Source organism: Lampetra planeri, chromosome 45 (assembly GCF_965212315.1).
Source record: "Lampetra planeri chromosome 45, kcLamPlan1.2.h2, whole genome shotgun sequence".
Classification (NCBI taxonomy): domain Eukaryota; kingdom Metazoa; phylum Chordata; class Hyperoartia; order Petromyzontiformes; family Petromyzontidae; genus Lampetra; species Lampetra planeri.
The window spans coordinates 8,790,488-8,806,878 of record NC_136151.1 but is presented as its reverse complement, the minus strand read 5'-3'; the positions used below and the strand labels follow the sequence as shown (position 1 = coordinate 8,806,878).

The 16,391-nt window shown below is 45.8% G+C and overlaps 1 protein-coding gene across 1 annotated transcript; it reads right to left on the bottom strand.

Moving 5' to 3' along the window:
- Window positions 1–717: 717 nt before the first annotated feature.
- LOC144733120 (E3 ubiquitin/ISG15 ligase TRIM25-like) lies at window positions 718–10,237 on the bottom strand. The gene is made up of 6 exons (XM_078614883.1): window positions 9,214–10,237; window positions 8,408–8,503; window positions 7,057–7,290; window positions 6,417–6,439; window positions 5,116–5,231; window positions 718–1,449 (listed from the first exon to the last, which is right to left on the bottom strand). The coding sequence occupies exons 1-6, from the start codon at window positions 9,769–9,771 to the stop codon at window positions 908–910; spliced, it is 1,569 nt and encodes a 522-aa protein (XP_078471009.1). The 5' UTR covers window positions 9,772–10,237; the 3' UTR covers window positions 718–907.
- Window positions 10,238–16,391: the final 6,154 nt, after the last annotated feature.

The following is a 16,391-nucleotide window of genomic DNA, read 5'->3' as shown; positions in this document are numbered from 1 at the left end:
GCGTCACCGCGTTATGGGAGCTTGGGTGGTGACGTCACCGCATTGTGGGAGCGTGCGTGGTGACGTCACCACGTCCATGACGCAGCAGCAGCAGACAACTTGAACAGCTCGGACATTGTTGGCGCCTTTTGTGTTTGGCGCCGTCTCTTTATTTGTTTATTAATTTGTAGATTTAATTTGCTTGGCAGTGGCTGTGTAGAGGATTTGCTCCTCGTGTTTAATTAATGAACGGCGTTGCGGGATGCAGTGAGCACGAATGACGCTGTACACAACTACATTGTTGTTGTTGTTTGTGTTCTGTATTTTTATTGTAGAATCGATGATACAAGCGTTACAATGTCGTACGCGTACATTTATACTTTTTAAAATCAATAATATTGTTTAGACGTAAAACTTTTCTTGACTGATGACGACCGCTTGTGTTGCGATCAAAACGTCTTGAATTTTTGGTTTCACATTTTTATTTAATGTTTATTATTACATTTTTCATATTTTTCTTATTTTTTGTATCTACGTGACTTTACCGAAAGAACATAAAGAATATAATATTATTGTTGTTGTGTCTCTCCCACAACCCATGACACCACCAGTGTATAAACACATCCCAGTTCACCATTGCTAATCACTGCACCCTACACCACAGCCACACTCCTCTGACAGTGAATACACCCAAGTTGGCTTCACACACACACAGAGCGGTACTTATTTTATCACCCCTCCCCCCCTATGAAGATTGTGAGAATTGTTTACGCTCAGCCCCCCGTTGTGATGGAGAGCCACGCAGCCCCGAGCCACCGACAGCCACCAGCCAGTCACGGGCGTGGCGCTGCGCGTGGCGGTGACGAGGGTGGCGAGCGCCGCGCGTCGTGGTGGCGTCTGCCCTCTGCGCTGTTCACGTTCACCTCTCTCAGGACGCGCCACTCAGATCCATAATCCTCACTGAGTCACTGTACACCACCAGCAGCGCAGGGTGTAGGGGCTGAGTGAAAGTTTCATTAAACGAGTGCAGCAGCGCCATGGAGTCGGCGCTGTAAAACGACAGCAGCCCCGCGTCCCAGTCCAGGTGGACCCCGACTCTCCGCGGAGGCTGCGGCACCGACAGTGACGTCTCTACCCCGCCATGCCGCACTGAGAAGCTGTCGCCATGTTTCCGTAGACACCAGGAGACGTCGCTCCCTCCCAGGAGGCACTCAGCACCATCCCCTCTCCGTGGGATCGTCCCGTACGCGACTCCAACCCGACACCACCTCGCGCTCCCCACGTCCACCTCCCAGTAGTGCTGACCCGACGAGAAGCTCTCAGAGCACAGGGCTTGTGGCTGGTAGTCAAAGCGGTGTGGGTGATGGGGGCGACCCTGGGGGACACCGCTCCACGTCGCCGTCCTGAGATCCGAGGAAATCTGGAGGCGGTCGTGGGCTGAGTTTGTGTCCAGAGTCGGTGAGCGTCCATCTGTGGTGAGTATTAGTGTACACACACTAATATTCGTTAGTGTTAGTGTACACATACTAATATTCGTTAGTATTAGTGTACACACACTAATATTCGTTAGTATTAGTGTGCACATACTAATATTAGTTAGTATTAGTGTACACACACTAATATTCGTTAGTATTAGTGTAAATATACGAATATTCGTTAGTATTAGGGTATACAAACTAATATTGTATTAGTGTACACAAACTAATATTCGTTAGTATTAGTGTACACACACTAATATTCGTTAGTATTAGTGTACACACACTAATATTCGTTAGTATTAGTGAACACACACTAATATTCGTTAGTATTAGTGTACACACACTAATATTCGTTAGTATTAGTGTACACACACTAATATTCGTTAGTATAGTGTACACACACTAATATTCGTTAGTATTAGTGTACACAAACTAATATTCGTTAGTATTAGTGTACACAAACTAATATTCGTTAGTATTAGTGTACACAAATTAATATTAGTTAGTGTACACACACTAATATTCGTTAGTATTAGTGTACACAAATTAATATTCGTTTGTATTAGTGTACACACACTAATATTCGTTAGTATTAGTGTACACAAATTAATATTCGTTAGTATTAGTGTACACATACTAATATTCGTTAGTATTAGTGTACACACACTAATATTCGTTAGTATTAGTGTACACACACTAATATTCGTTAGTATTAGTGTACACACACTAATATTCGTTAGTATTAGTGTACACACACTAATATTAGTTAGTATTAGTGTACACACACTAATATTCGTTAGTATTAGTGTACACACACTAATATTCGTTAGTATTAGTGTACACACACTAATATTCGTTAGTATTAGTGTACACACACTAATATTCATTAGTATTAGTGTACACACACTAATATTCGTTAGTATTAGTGTACACAAATTAATATTAGTTAGTGTACACACACTAATATTCGTTAGTATTAGTGTACATATACTAATATTCGTTAGTATTAGTGTACACAAACTAATATTAGTTAGTGTTAGTGTACACATACTAATATTAGTTAGTATTAGTGTACACACACTAATATTCGTTAGTATTAGTGTACACACACTAATATTCGTTAGTATTAGTGTACACACACTAATATTCGTTAGTGTTAGTGTACACATACTGATATTCGTTAGTATTAGTGTACACACACTAATATTCGTTAGTATTAGTGTACACACACTAATATTCGTTAGTATTAGTGTACACAAACTAATATTCGTTAGTATTAGTGTACATATACTAATATTCGTTAGTGTTAGTGTACACACACTAATATTAGTTAGTATTAGTGTACACATACTAATATTAGTTAGTATTAGTGTACACAAACTAATATTCGTTAGTATTAGTGTACACACACTAATATTAGTTAGTATTAGTGTACACATACTAATATTCGTTAATATAAGTGTACAATACTAATATTCGTTAGTATTATTGTAGACATACTAATATTCTTCAGTGTCTGTGTACACATACTAACATTTGTTATTAGTGGTGTACACATATTAGCATTCATTCGTATTTGTGTACACATACATTACTAGTACACGTACACAATTACTAACTCTAAACACATTTTTCTAAATGTGGACGGAAACCCTCGTGGACCAGGAGAAATATCCACTCAACCACGGAGAGAACATGCAGACTTCAAACAGACAGCAGGCGTTAGGGTGGGGATTGAGCCGACGACATTCTGTGTACCAGGCAAGGTAGTTAACATCTACATCGCCACCGTGGTGTAAACAACAGTGCTTGTACTGGAGCGTGCACTTCACCATCTTGGTGTGTGACTACACTGAGTCTAGTCACTCCTACATCTCCTTACAGCTCTGCTGCAGTGTGGGTCTCTGAGCATCCTTTTATAAATAAATTTTAAAAAACTTTTAAATATTTTTATTTTACCAGGTAAGGCCCACTGAGCTATTTAGTTGTTCATTTTTTCTCAGTGTCCTGGCCACAAATGACAGTTCAACGAGAAATGGCTTATCATGCTCTAAACGTGTGATGTTGATTCTAAATGTAGAGGGAAAAACCGGAGGACCCATAGAGAAAACTCACGCCACCACCACGAGGAGAGAGAGAGAGATGCAGACTCCGAATATACAGCAGGGATTGGTAGGGTTGTAATCGAACCCACGACCTCTTGTATGTCAGGCGAAGTAGTGAACATCTCGCCACAGTGGCATCCACTCTCTAAGCTCTGGGCATCATTTTAAAAATTGTGGTCCAGCATCTAGAAATAAATAGCCCAATTAGAGTTGCAATTGATAATTAATGCACGTCTTGAAGTCGGCAAGGTGATAATAATTACTGGCTGTGAAGGCTGCCTGGGTGATGATTATTATATTGCATTCAGTCTCCACCCCGCCCTTCATTGTATCTCAGTTGTTTAATCCCAGTCTTCTCTGACTCCCACACACTCTGCTCTGTGAGAGTTGTGCCCCTACAATAATCGCTCTACCTTCATGGGACCTCCCTTGCCAGTATCAAAATATAAGAATAGGTTTCACCCTTTTTGGCAATAAAACAGTCGTGTTAAGATGTTAAAACACCAAACTGAAACCTTTTGTAAGGAATCATGTCTGCATTTACTACATTTGTGGTGAACATGCAAACCAAAAAATGCTCTGGTAGTATATGATGCATTGTCTTTGAAACTGATTGGTCCACACCAGAGACAGCTTTCTTTAGAGCCTCGTCTCAAACGGTGTTAGACCAGAGGACAACGCCCAAAAGGCGAACAGCACAAGGACAATGCCACTATCAGGACATTGAGAGCTCGGGGACAGCAGCTACATCATGGGACCTCCCTTGCCAGTATCAAAATATAAAAAATATGTTTTTTGTTTGCATGTTCACCACAAGTGTACGTGGTTAATGCAGACATGATTCCTTGCAAACGATTTCAGTTTGGTGTTTTAACATCTTAACACAGCTGTTTTATTGCCAGAAAGGGTAAAATATATTCGTATTACTGTACCTTGTTTAGAACACCTGCTGGGCACAACGTGTTTGGCTCACATCATCCCTGAGTCCAACTCGGCAGCCAGCACCGTCACCCTCCTCCGCTCTCCACTCCACCCCGCGTGACAGAATGGGTGCCCGCCTGAGGGTGCCTTACGGTCACCATTGTCGACATTTAATGCAGAAACTCTGCATAGTGATTGATCTCCCTAGACCAGGGGTCTGTAACCTGCGACTCTCCTTAAGGGACCGCTTTGTGATGTTATTTATCAAGGTCACCACCGCCTCTTGTTCACCTCATGCATTGTGGTGGCTTTTGAAACATAGAGTTGTCTTTTTTATATACTGGAATCAAACAAAATTCTCTTATTGTTATTTTGGCTACCGACCCCTGGCTGCTCTCAATGCACACTTTGCCCGCTGCGTGATGCACCTCTTGATACACTGAGGCTCTCTTTGTTATCACCTCGGTGACCGCGTTTATCGCTGATTCCACCTCACGTCTCCCCCTCCCAAGTTGGCAAGTGCCTGTGCACTCTCGCCTGGCTTAAACGCACGACATAGGCCCGCCTCGTGGTGCTAACCTTGTGTTTGTAGCGAATGGGGCTGCAGCTGTGAGTGAAGCAGAGAGACTTACATAGGGAAGCCAGGAGATTCCTTTGGACGCCTCCCACTGAGATTACTTTTGCGAGGTTCAGGCGGCTGGAGACAGGGGTTGGGTCATCCTGAGTCTCCTGAGAGACGGAGCTCCTTCTGCACTCATAGCACGGGGCACATACAGATTCTAATGAGGGTCCATGTCACTCTACACACACAGCATGAGATTCAGTCTAATGAGGGTCCATGTCTCTTTACAAATGGACAATAAAGCAGTCCTCGACTTACGAACGCCCATACTTACAAACTGAACATCATAACTATTTTGTTCAGAGGAGTGATCCTCCGCGAGATGTAATGAGTCGACCTCGTGCTGGGAGTGTTTGCGTGTGTATGAATATTGTGTGTGTGAAAGTGCGGGGGGTACAGCTGGTTCATCTACCAGTCATCTCAGTCAAAGCCAACCCAAAGTCTCTGGGTCTGTCCCGAGACCTCCTGTCAGCGAGCCTTCGACATTTCACGTGGCCTCAAAGTGCACCTGGCCTGGTACAGGCGCCGTGGTGACCTCACCATCACTTAGTGGTGAATGGCGGGTATTGGTGTGGGGAGCGGTAGTGTCACGTTGAGTGCGCTGTGCTACGAAAACGGCGATCCGAGTTCGATTTTTGCTCACGGCCAGCACCAGCACCTGGAGTGGGGTGTGAACATCGCCACCGGGGAGACAAAAGCAGTGGGCCGTGACGCTGGCCACCCACCCCTCGTGTGCCACAGTGGCGGCCATCTTGGGCGCTGCTCGCTGAGAGAACTTGCCCCAAACAGCCTGTCAAGGCTACACGGGGGATTGTTGTCGTTGGGGTGTCTTTGTCTTTGTGTGTGCATGCGTGCCCCGTTTGTTGTGGTGACTCATTTCCCCCCTTCCGACTTCAAGCTAGCGTAAATGTAAGAGAACATAAATAACATATTTTTTTCTATTTATGTTATTTATGTTTGATTTACCATACAGTTTTTTTTTTAATTGTTAGATGCAAATGTAAAACATTTCTTCTTTATTATGAGCTTAACAATTCCTCCCTCTTTGTTGAACCGTAACACATTTTATAACGATGTCAAAATTTAAATATGGTGCATTATTGTTTTCGACTTACAAACCGTTCGACTTACGAACGAGTCTCAGGAACAAATTACGTGCGTAACCCGAAGACTGCCTGTATGGGATAAAATTGACCATATGGGAAATAACTGCATACAATTGGGTTTATTAGGAATCACATCACGACCGTTCGCTGATTTGTCCACCAGGTGGCAGACAGAGCTCGAGTTTGAGTCTGGGTTGGTACTGACCTGAGACTCTCATGCAGGGGATCCTGAAAAACACAAACCCGCATTTCACATTAACATTGACATCCTAAACAGATGCCCCGCATCCACACAGTCACCTGCTATTTACAGTGGAGTGCGACATCAGGGAATTAGCAAATACCTGCTCACTGAAAATGGTGAAAAACAGGGTTCGTTTAACTGGACACGGACTGACGTCTAAATATGACAAAACCACTCTAAACAGGTCTAGTCCAGCACCTACACGAATGGTTTAATAATGCGCAACAACTCATGTATTGAACTCTCAATAAACTTAACTTTTAAAAAGATTACCAGGTAAGGCCCACTGAACTATGTCGCTCTTTTTCATAAGCAACCTGGCGATCACAAATGACAGCTCATCGAAGTGGCTTATGACGTGGGAATTTATAGTAGCTGCCTAATACTCTGAATGTGTGATGTTGATTATAAATGTGGAAGAAAAAATCAGAGGACCCGAAGAAAAATCTACGGGACCATGGGGAGGGAGAGAGAAAAACGCAAACTCTAAATTTACAGCAGGCATCGTCAGGGTCGGGGTCAAACCCACGATCTCCTGCACACCAGGCGAGGTAGTTAACATCTCCTCGTCACCGCGGCGAGTGAATGGAGGTGGTGCCACCTGCAGGAAGGAGAGCGGGTCCTGCACGGCGAGGGCGGCGAGCAGCTGGTTGATCTCCTGCTCCAGGCCGCGTGCTCTGCTCTCGTAGCGAGCGATGTCCGCCTGGATGCGGGACAGCACGGAGCGGCCCTCCTCGTCCACGCGCTTTAGCGTCTCCCTCTCCTCCTCCTTCAGCTGCTCCCTCCGGCGCTCAAACTCTCGGCTGATCCGCGCCTTGATCCCACGCACAGACTCCTACAGAGACAGTGCCGAGTTGTTGAGTCACTTGTTAGGTAACGACGCAATGTGGTGTCGTACAGGCAATGATTGTTACCATATCTTGATTATGTACACGGAGGTGAGCGACGTGTGCATTGGGAGCTCGTGAGCATATAAAGCACAGGGAGAATGAGAATGGGATATAAGGGGAAAATATCATAGGCAAAGGGTAGTATAGGAATTACTTCTGTCTGTTGCTAAGTGTCAATCTGGGCGATATTAAATACATCTCTATGGGTATCATTCGCATCTGTCTGTATGTCCGTCCCACTCTGGATTTACCAAACGATGCGTCGGAGGAAACGTGAATTAAATCAAAACCAAGTCTTGCCGAGGACATTCCCAGGAAATTGTGGCAAAGGTCTGCGAATATACAGAACAAATATACGTGACATTGCTCGATGGTTTAAAATTAAAATGTGCTGAAATAGACAAACAATGCTGATTTTGAAGGCAATACTCACGTCCACTCTCCCTTGCACTCCGGCTAAGTTGGTGCTGTCCAGATGTTGGGGGTCAGAAGGGAGGAATCGCAAGCTTCCATGGCTAGCATCGTGGCTATGAGCAATAAAGGAATCGACAGGGCAAGTCGCCAATGCATTGTCCAGCGCGGATCGATTCCATCCCCCCTAAACCAAAACTGCTGTCATGTTGGAAGTTGCGTCGTCAATTAAGTTTCTGTGTGATTCCGTGGTGGCCTTATAATCACGCCGTAAACGTGTGTTGCAAATGGGGCCATCCTAAGCCGGTTGTAATGTTTCCACTTTTTTTTCCTAATGTGTAAACATACACAAAAGCAATATATTTCATTGAAGATTTAAGTTTCAGAAAGGTTACATGCTCAAAAAGTGGGCTTCAAAAAAAAATTCGGACAGACAAACACGGTTACGAACTAACACTTTTCTTCGTTACAGTTTTACGTCGTTGATTTTGTATATTTAAAGTAGGCAGCCAACGAGTTGTCATTGGGAAATGATTCGCTTCAAATCCACACCGCTTGCAATTCACCGAAGTTATATCTCGTGCCAACCTGTGGGGCAGTGCTCGTCAATGATAAGAGCAAAGTTTAATAAAATACGATTCGTAGGCAAACCTCCACGCGCCGGTAGTCGTCCCTGAGTGTCCATGTCCGTGACGCCGCCGTGTTCCTCTTCTCCTCTCTCCCCTCCTTCTTGACTCTGAGCTCCTCCTGCGTTGTGGTAGACAAATCAATAAATACGCGGTGCTCACTATTGCCATTGGTGGATCACTAATAGACCTCATCCCGCATCTCTCCGATTAGGACCGTTGCCTACGAAAAAAGTTCAACACACAAACACACATTTGTTGTCAGATTTCAGCATGCGTCTCCATTTATACTTTTACTTTTACCATGATTGTATCGTGACTGCACTATCCGTGTTATATATTGAGATGAAGAATCCAAACGGAACTACCGTGGAGCTATGCAATATCCTCCTACATCATCAACAAATATCACGAACATTCTAAAATATGTTTTGAACCTCTTCCAGTGATGAGTGAAGTGGCTTCTCACACGCACTACTATACATAGCAACTTTCTCACTTAGTCAAACTAATATTTTGAATGAATTCTCACGTAAAATATTATTTAACGTGCTATCAAATGTTGACTGGGCTTAGACCATCAACTCACTAAACTTGAGAATCCGGTTTAAACCATGGGCGGCCGACAATATTCCAACTGAGCATTACAGCGTTACCGTCTCAGCGTTCTGACGTCTGAGCCACCCTGCCACCTCTACCTGGGTCTCCCTGTAAAGGGGCGTTTGGTCTTAACATGAGTTCACCTGGTCGAGGTGAGGGGTCACTACCAACTGATGTGAATCTCTCAACCTCCTGTAACAATGTGGATTGCAATGGAGCATTACACGTCACCTGTCTTGTCTGTTGCGCTTTTTCCACCGTGATGACTCTGTGTCCGGGGTGGTCTCCAGTGATGGTGCAGCCTGTGCAGACCGGGATCTTATCCTGTTCACAGAAGTACTTCAGCTCCTCTCTGTGCTCCTTGCATCGCCGCTCCTCCAGGTTCGAGATAGGAGCCACCAGGAGGTGTTCTCTCAGCCTGGGATTCTCCAAGTGAGGCTTCAAGTGCGTCGCACAGAAGGACATCTCACATCTCAGGCAGGTCTTCACTGCAGGAGTCTGGCCGACAGTGCAGTTGTCACACACGACAACCGCGGCCATCCCGTCTCCAACTCTGAGCTGCTCCGCCAGGTTGGCGAGGGCCACGTTCCTCCTCAGCTGGGGTCGCACAGGGAAGGTCGCTCGGCACTGCGGGCAGCTGAAGCTGCTCGCCGTCTCCCAGGCGGCCTCCAGGCACCGCAGGCAGAACGAGTGTCCGCAGCTCAGCGTGGAGGGGCAGACGAACGTGCCCAGGCAGATGGAGCAGCGCAGCTCACTGTCCACAATCTCACTGGGAGTCGCGCTCGCCATGACCCATGGCTTCGCTGAGATCGCTCGCTGTGTGGCTCAGAGAGACGCTGGACCAGGACCTCTCTCTTATAGCGACGGTGAAGAAGGAAGTAAAATACTTGAAATGCTTTCATTGTCGTCACTGACATCACGAGACATCGCCTGGAATGTGAACCCGCGCCCTGAGGTGCGCAAACAGCAGCCTCAAGGTGAACACGGCTACTGTACACACCTTGACATTTTAAGAAATGAGTGCTGTTGTTAATATAAATCGGTGAGGCTCAGCTGCGGTGGCTCATTCGTGAGATGAGTGTCGACAGATGAACTCATCCTTTTACAGCAAGTTGGTGGCGAGATGTTATCTCCCTCTCCCGGTGTACAGGAGGTGGTGGGGTTTGATCCCGACCCTGACGCCTGCTTTATATTTAAAGTTTGCGTCTCTCTCTCTCCGTGGTCGCGTGAATTTTTCTCCGGGTCCTCCGGTTTTTACCTCCACATTTACATTCAACATCACGCGTTTAGAGTAGTTGCCTGCAATACATTTCCACGTGATAAGCCATCATTTGTGACCAGGTCGTTTCTGAAAAATAGCTACACAGCTCAGTGAGCCTTACCTGCTAAAATTAAAATATATACTTGGCATAGTTGTAGATATCTCATGATGTCTTGTAACTCCATCTCCGTGTAATTACCCCAACGTCGTGACGAGTTGCTTGAATGTCATCGTGGCATCAGAAAAATAAGTAATATTTAAAAAAACTTTTTTTAAACACGCTTTTATGAAATGTACTAGTAATCGCTGGCAGAACTCCACGACTCCAGGAAGTGGCCCCAAAGCTTGCCATGACGTAAGGACCGTGGCCAATTACAGCCAATGTCAGTTGACCGTGGACAATTAGACCCAAACCGAAACGTAACATATGAAAAAGAATGTTTAAAAATATAGATTTTTTAATTTTTTATGAAGAACATAGCATTGTCATCAGTGTGACATAAGTATACCAAGTTTGCTGTCGATACCACATTGGTAAGTGGGTTAAAATTGAGTTACAAGATTTGAGGACACCACAACGACAACGACAACAGAGTGAGTTAAAAGAAAGAGCGTATTAATAAAAAAAAATTGCGTGTAGCCTCCCGTGACAGATCCTGGAATCTTGAGCCTTTTGCTAGCAGTGTGAATCTATCACCAACTCTACCTGCCTCCATCACCCACTGCTGGCGATGTCACCGTCTCTCACTCTCACCTTGTCCGAGACTGCAGATCCCCGTGCCGGCCATTCACAGCCGCACCCACCGCTTGCTTCACCTGCGTTGTTGTTTCACATTCACACGCACGGCTACTCAACACGCATGCACACGCAGCAACGCAAATGCCCATCGGCGTTCATCGTTATTGTAAAAAAAAAAAGAAACTATTTTTACATTTTCTTGGTTCTTTCGGTAAAGTCACGTAGAAGGGAAGTAATACAATAATAAAAATAAAACATAATAAAATAATATTTATTTTTATTATTTTATTACTTCCCTTCTACGTGACTTTACCGAAAGAACCAAGAAGATGAATCCCTGCAGTCACGAAAGCTTTAAATCGAAATCTATTTTTACGTTACCAGGTGTAATGCCCCACAAAGCTATTGGAATATTATCTTTCAGAAGCGACCTGCCCATCACAAATGACAGCTCAAAAAAGTGGCTCATCATGTTGGATATGCATAGCAGCCAAATAATCTAAATACTGTACTCTAAACGCTGCTTGAACCTGGAGACGCTCTCTTGGACTCTGCGGGTTGTTCACAGCAGATAACGAATGCCTTGGACTCTACACCCCAGTCGGACTCGTGGGAAAACCCAATCTGGATTCCATTGAACACACGGCCTGGACTCATCTGCTTAGCTTACTAACGGATAAAAACGCGGCACTGCGTTTGAAAGCTTCCTTCCACAAGGTCACCAATGCGAGTGAAGGGGGTCCCCACGATGTCCACGGCTCATTCCTCGGTGCAGCAGCAGCAGCGACGGCTCAGTGCTGAGTGAGGCGCAGTGGCTCCAGGCCAGACAGGCATCGTGATCCGCCGCGGGTTTTGCAGCCAAATAAATCCTCGCAGCGTCCCGGGAGAGCCGGTTCGGTGACAGCTCAGCACCCCTCGGGTGCCGCGCAGCCCACACCCAGCTATGCATTCGGTTACACTGTCTAACTCACTCACACACTCACTCACTTACACACTCACACACACTTACACACACTCACTCACACACACTCACTCACACACACTTACACACTCACTCACTTACACACTCACTTACACACTCGCACACTCACTCACTCACACACACTTACACACAATCACTCACTCACTCGCACACTCACACACGGACCTACGGTCTGTCTCTCTCTTTCTCACTCACCGTTTGTATAAAGCCGTCTCTGTCCCGTCTGTATGCTCCCGTACATGAATCTGTGTCTCCATCGAGCCCGCGCGTCTCTTTTCGAGCCCGCGCGTCTCCCTCGAGCCTGCATATATCTATAAAAAGTCATCTGTTTCCCGTCCGTGTTGTATATTTGCCTTTTCCAAAAATGTATATTAAGAGTGATATTGCCTATTTTTAACGTATCAGTTTTTTTCTCTGGATTTAGTACGTTCTAAAAAAAACACATCATACGAATTATGTAAATTCTCCACGTCCAGAATAACATGTATCCCAAGGGTATATCCAGAGCCTGCCCAACCGCCTTTGTCTTCCCAGTGGCTGTCATTGCATGCTGCAGCAGGAATTCATATTAAGGATGAGTCGACCTATAGAGGGGGGAAGGCCGCTTCACAATCAACAAGACGACAGGCACACACCACAGCAGGGGCAATTAAGAACATCTGCGCTCACACAATCTTGGGATGACCTCCGGAGGCAGAGAGGGGAGTTTTTAGAGTTTTAGAGGGGTTATGACATCAGGTGTCAGCATGGCCAAAATATAACTTTTTTTATTTTAATTAGTAAATTTATATATCTTAGTAATTGTATTTGCATGTTTTTTATTCATTTTATTATTCATTCGCATTATTCATTGTATTATTCATTTGCTTTACTTATTATTCACTTTATTTGCTAAGTAATGGTCTTCTGCTATTCTTTGCGCTCATTTGCAAGTTCACTTTGCTCAGTAGATGGTTGCTGCTGAGGTCGTGACGGGTTTCTTTAATTCCATTCCCGTTGCTCTGTGGCCCCGGTACCGTTCCCGTGCTGCTGCGATGTGCACCGATGCCCACTTTAGTGAGGGCGACGTTGGCACGCAGACTGAAGATCGATTGAAGAGGACAAAAGCGAGTCCTTTCGTGTCCAGTCAATGTCTCTTTACTTGAACAAATATGCAAAACATTACCCCATTGCTCGAGGAGTATCCTGAAGCTCATTAAATAACTTAACAATTATGATTGGAATCTCAGCTCCACCGTCACGAAGAATGAAAGCTGTCAATGCTCCCCACGTTTCCGCTTTCAACTGAAGAAGCTTCAAATCTTGACGATGCTCCCAGCACGTGGAGGGAACGTCACAGACATCGCGCTGATCAACAAGCGGCAGAACCTGAAAGCGCATCGGAGAGAGGCACAACGCGCAATCTGCACACCGCACTTTGACGTGCACGTCGCTCACCAATCCCAGCGCTACAGTCCAGGCTCAACCTTGCGCAGCTTCCGAGATCTGGAAAAAAGAAAATCGGCGACATTCCGGGTTGATTTGGCCACAGCCTCTTGTGAAATCTCCCGTGCACTTTCATTGCTCAGCGCGCCCCGCGAATCCCTGCGGTGGAGTGGCAGCGCCCTCGCGTGGCGCGCACCAACACCGCTCCAGGCAGCGCAGGGACCCAAACGGCGTCTGGGAATCGGTCGCGATTCGTGACTCGGTCCGCAACTCTGGACCAGTGCCGGCAGTGAAACAAATGAACCCCACGTGACCCCCAACATCCCCCCATCTCCCCCACCTCCACGGGGTCCCTCCTCTCACGTGACAACCCCCAAGCCCCCCCCCCAGACAACCCCCCCCCCACCTCTACCCCTCCCCCTGGTGGCTGTTTTTGTGGTGGTGATTTTGGTGGTGGTTGTTGTTGTTCATAATCAACGTTTTTGGGTTTAGATCGCGTTATTTAACACGTTCCTTCGGAGTGGGCAGGTAGGAACTTGTTCATAATCAACGATTTTTGGGTTTAGATCGCGTTATTTATAAATGTGTCGTAACCCTCCACCACCCGACACGTCCAATCAGTAAAAAAAAAAGTGTCACGTTGACAAAAGACAAATAGTTCACTGCTTTAGCCCACCGGTGTGTTGAAGCGTGAAACCACAACATTTACAATTTGAGTACGACGTTTCGCTGGTAATTGCATCCAGCATCATCGGGCAATTCGCCAGAATGGTGAGGCTCTGCTGTGTCTCCCGTTCTTATTTAGAGCAGCAGCAGGGTGACGTCATCATTAACTCATTAACTCATCAGGTGCAAAGATTTGAGGGGGGGGGTTATTGTAATTATATACTTGATTAGTAATAAGGCTATTGTTACGATGCGAGTTGTAGATTAGTAATCATTTGGAATGTGTTCTATTGTGATTATGCTACATTAATAATCAGTTAGTGCTTGTTTCCCTTATAAGGAATTGTAATGCATCTTATTTAATAATACGCTTCCAGGCCGCACTAAGCCTGTAGCTGTCTGAGCGATTAAAGTTATTTCTGTTTCTCTCAATCTCAATGGATTCTCTAATTAGTCTTTGCCAGTAGTAACTAGTTTTACACAACACTTCAACGTTGTCAAAATCAATTGAGTGTCCCTGTTGACAAGCATGTTCTGCCACTGCCGACAGTTGTGTTTGCGATAGTTTGTCAACAGGGACACTCAATTGATTTTGACAACGTTGAAGTGTTGTGTAAAACTAGTTACTACTGGCAAAGACTAATTAGAGAATCCATTGAGATTGAGAGAAACAGAAATAACTTTAATCGCTCAGACAGCTACAGGCTTAGTGCGGCCTGGAAGCGTATTATTAAATAAGATGCATTACAATTCCTTATAAGGGAAACAAGCACTAACTGATTATTAATGTAGCATAATCACAATAGAACACATTCCAAATGATTACTAATCTACAACTCGCATCGTAACAATAGCCTTATTACTAATCAAGTATATAATTACAATAACCCCCCCCCTCAAATCTTTGCACCTGATGAGTTAATGAGTTAATGATGACGTCACCCTGCTGCTGCTCTAAATAAGAACGGGAGACACAGCAGAGCCTCACCATTCTGGCGAATTGCCCGATGATGCTGGATGCAATTACCAGCGAAACGTCGTACTCAAATTGTAAATGTTGTGGTTTCACGCTTCAACACACCGGTGGGCTAAAGCAGTGAACTATTTGTCTTTTGTCAACGTGACACTTTTTTTTACTGATTGGCCGTGTCGGGTGGTGGAGGGTTACGACACATTTATAAATAACGCGATCTAAACCCAAAAAATCGTTGATTATGAACAATATTGGTCGCGAAAGCCTACGTGTTAAACAGGTAGGAACTTGGTTGGACAGCGCATTCGTGCACGACAGACAGAAAAATAATCACTGGTGGGCAGTGTGGAACCTGTTGTTCCTACCTGCATGTGTAGTGGTGATACGCGCGGGGTGTATATGTCGTGTGCCAGCGCGTATGTACGGGTGTGTGTGTGGTGACGCGCGCTGACGGGGAGGAGCAGGCGTCAGTGCGCGGGGGGGGGTAGTGCTGCTGATTGGCTGTGTGCCGGTGACGCGCCCAGAGGGAGTGATCGGGTAGCAGCGCGGTGTGATTGGTCGGGGAGTGGAAACACGCGCTGAGCGGAACCGGATCGTGGGGATAGCGCGTGGGGATTGGGTAACAGAGGAGCGGTGCCGACGTTGAGGTCCGCATCCGCTCCGTCTCCCGGGAAGAAGGGGTATATAAGGTGATGCACAGAGGAGCAGGGGGCAGAAGTGGAACCATCTAAGAATGAAGAGGAAGGTGCAGAGATAGAGCCCGGAAAGGAGAGTAATGGAGAGTAGAAGCTGAGTAATGTATAGTGTGTAGCCAGCGAGATAGAACGGTCTACACGAGCTGAGTAATGAATAGTGTGTAGCCAGCGAGAGAGAACGGTCTACACGAGCTGAGTGATGTATAGTGTGTAGCCAGCGAGAGAGAACGGTCTGCACGAGCCGAGTATGCATACGGTGTAGCCAGCGAGAGAGAACGGTCTGCACGAGCCGAGTATGCATACGGTGTAGCCAGCGAGAGAGAACGGTCTGCACGAGCCGAGTATGTATACGGTGTAGCCAGCGAGAGAGAACGGTCTGCACGAGCCGAGTATGCATACGGTGTAGCCAGCGAGAGAGATGCAAAGTCTACACGAGGCGAGTGGAGAGTGTAGCAGAGGCGCAGAGTCTACACGAGGCGAGAGAGGAGTGTAGCCGAGGCGCGGAGTCTACACGAGGCACAGAGAGCCGGCAGCACAGAATCCAGAGTCAAGAGAAGCGCATTGTGAAGAAGAGAGGCCACGCGTTGTATTGTTACAAGTCAAGATTTAATAAAAGAAGTGTGTTCCCGTCAAGGAGTTTCCTGCCGTCATTTTCCAATACTTCATAT

What these genes read in the sequence shown, in the direction of transcription:
- LOC144733120 (XM_078614883.1), bottom strand. Translation starts at nt 9,771, where the DNA reads ATGGCGAGCGCGACTCCCAGTGAGATTGTGGACAGTGAGCTGCGCTGC. An exon ending in AAGCGCAACAGACAAGACAG is followed by an intron (nt 8,504 to 9,213) that starts GTGACGTGTAAT and finishes ACCACAACGCAG; the next exon opens with GAGGAGCTCAGAGTCAAGAA. An exon ending in GAATCTCCTGGCTTCCCTAT is followed by an intron (nt 1,450 to 5,115) that starts GTAAGTCTCTCT and finishes TACTCACCACAG; the next exon opens with ATGGACGCTCACCGACTCTG.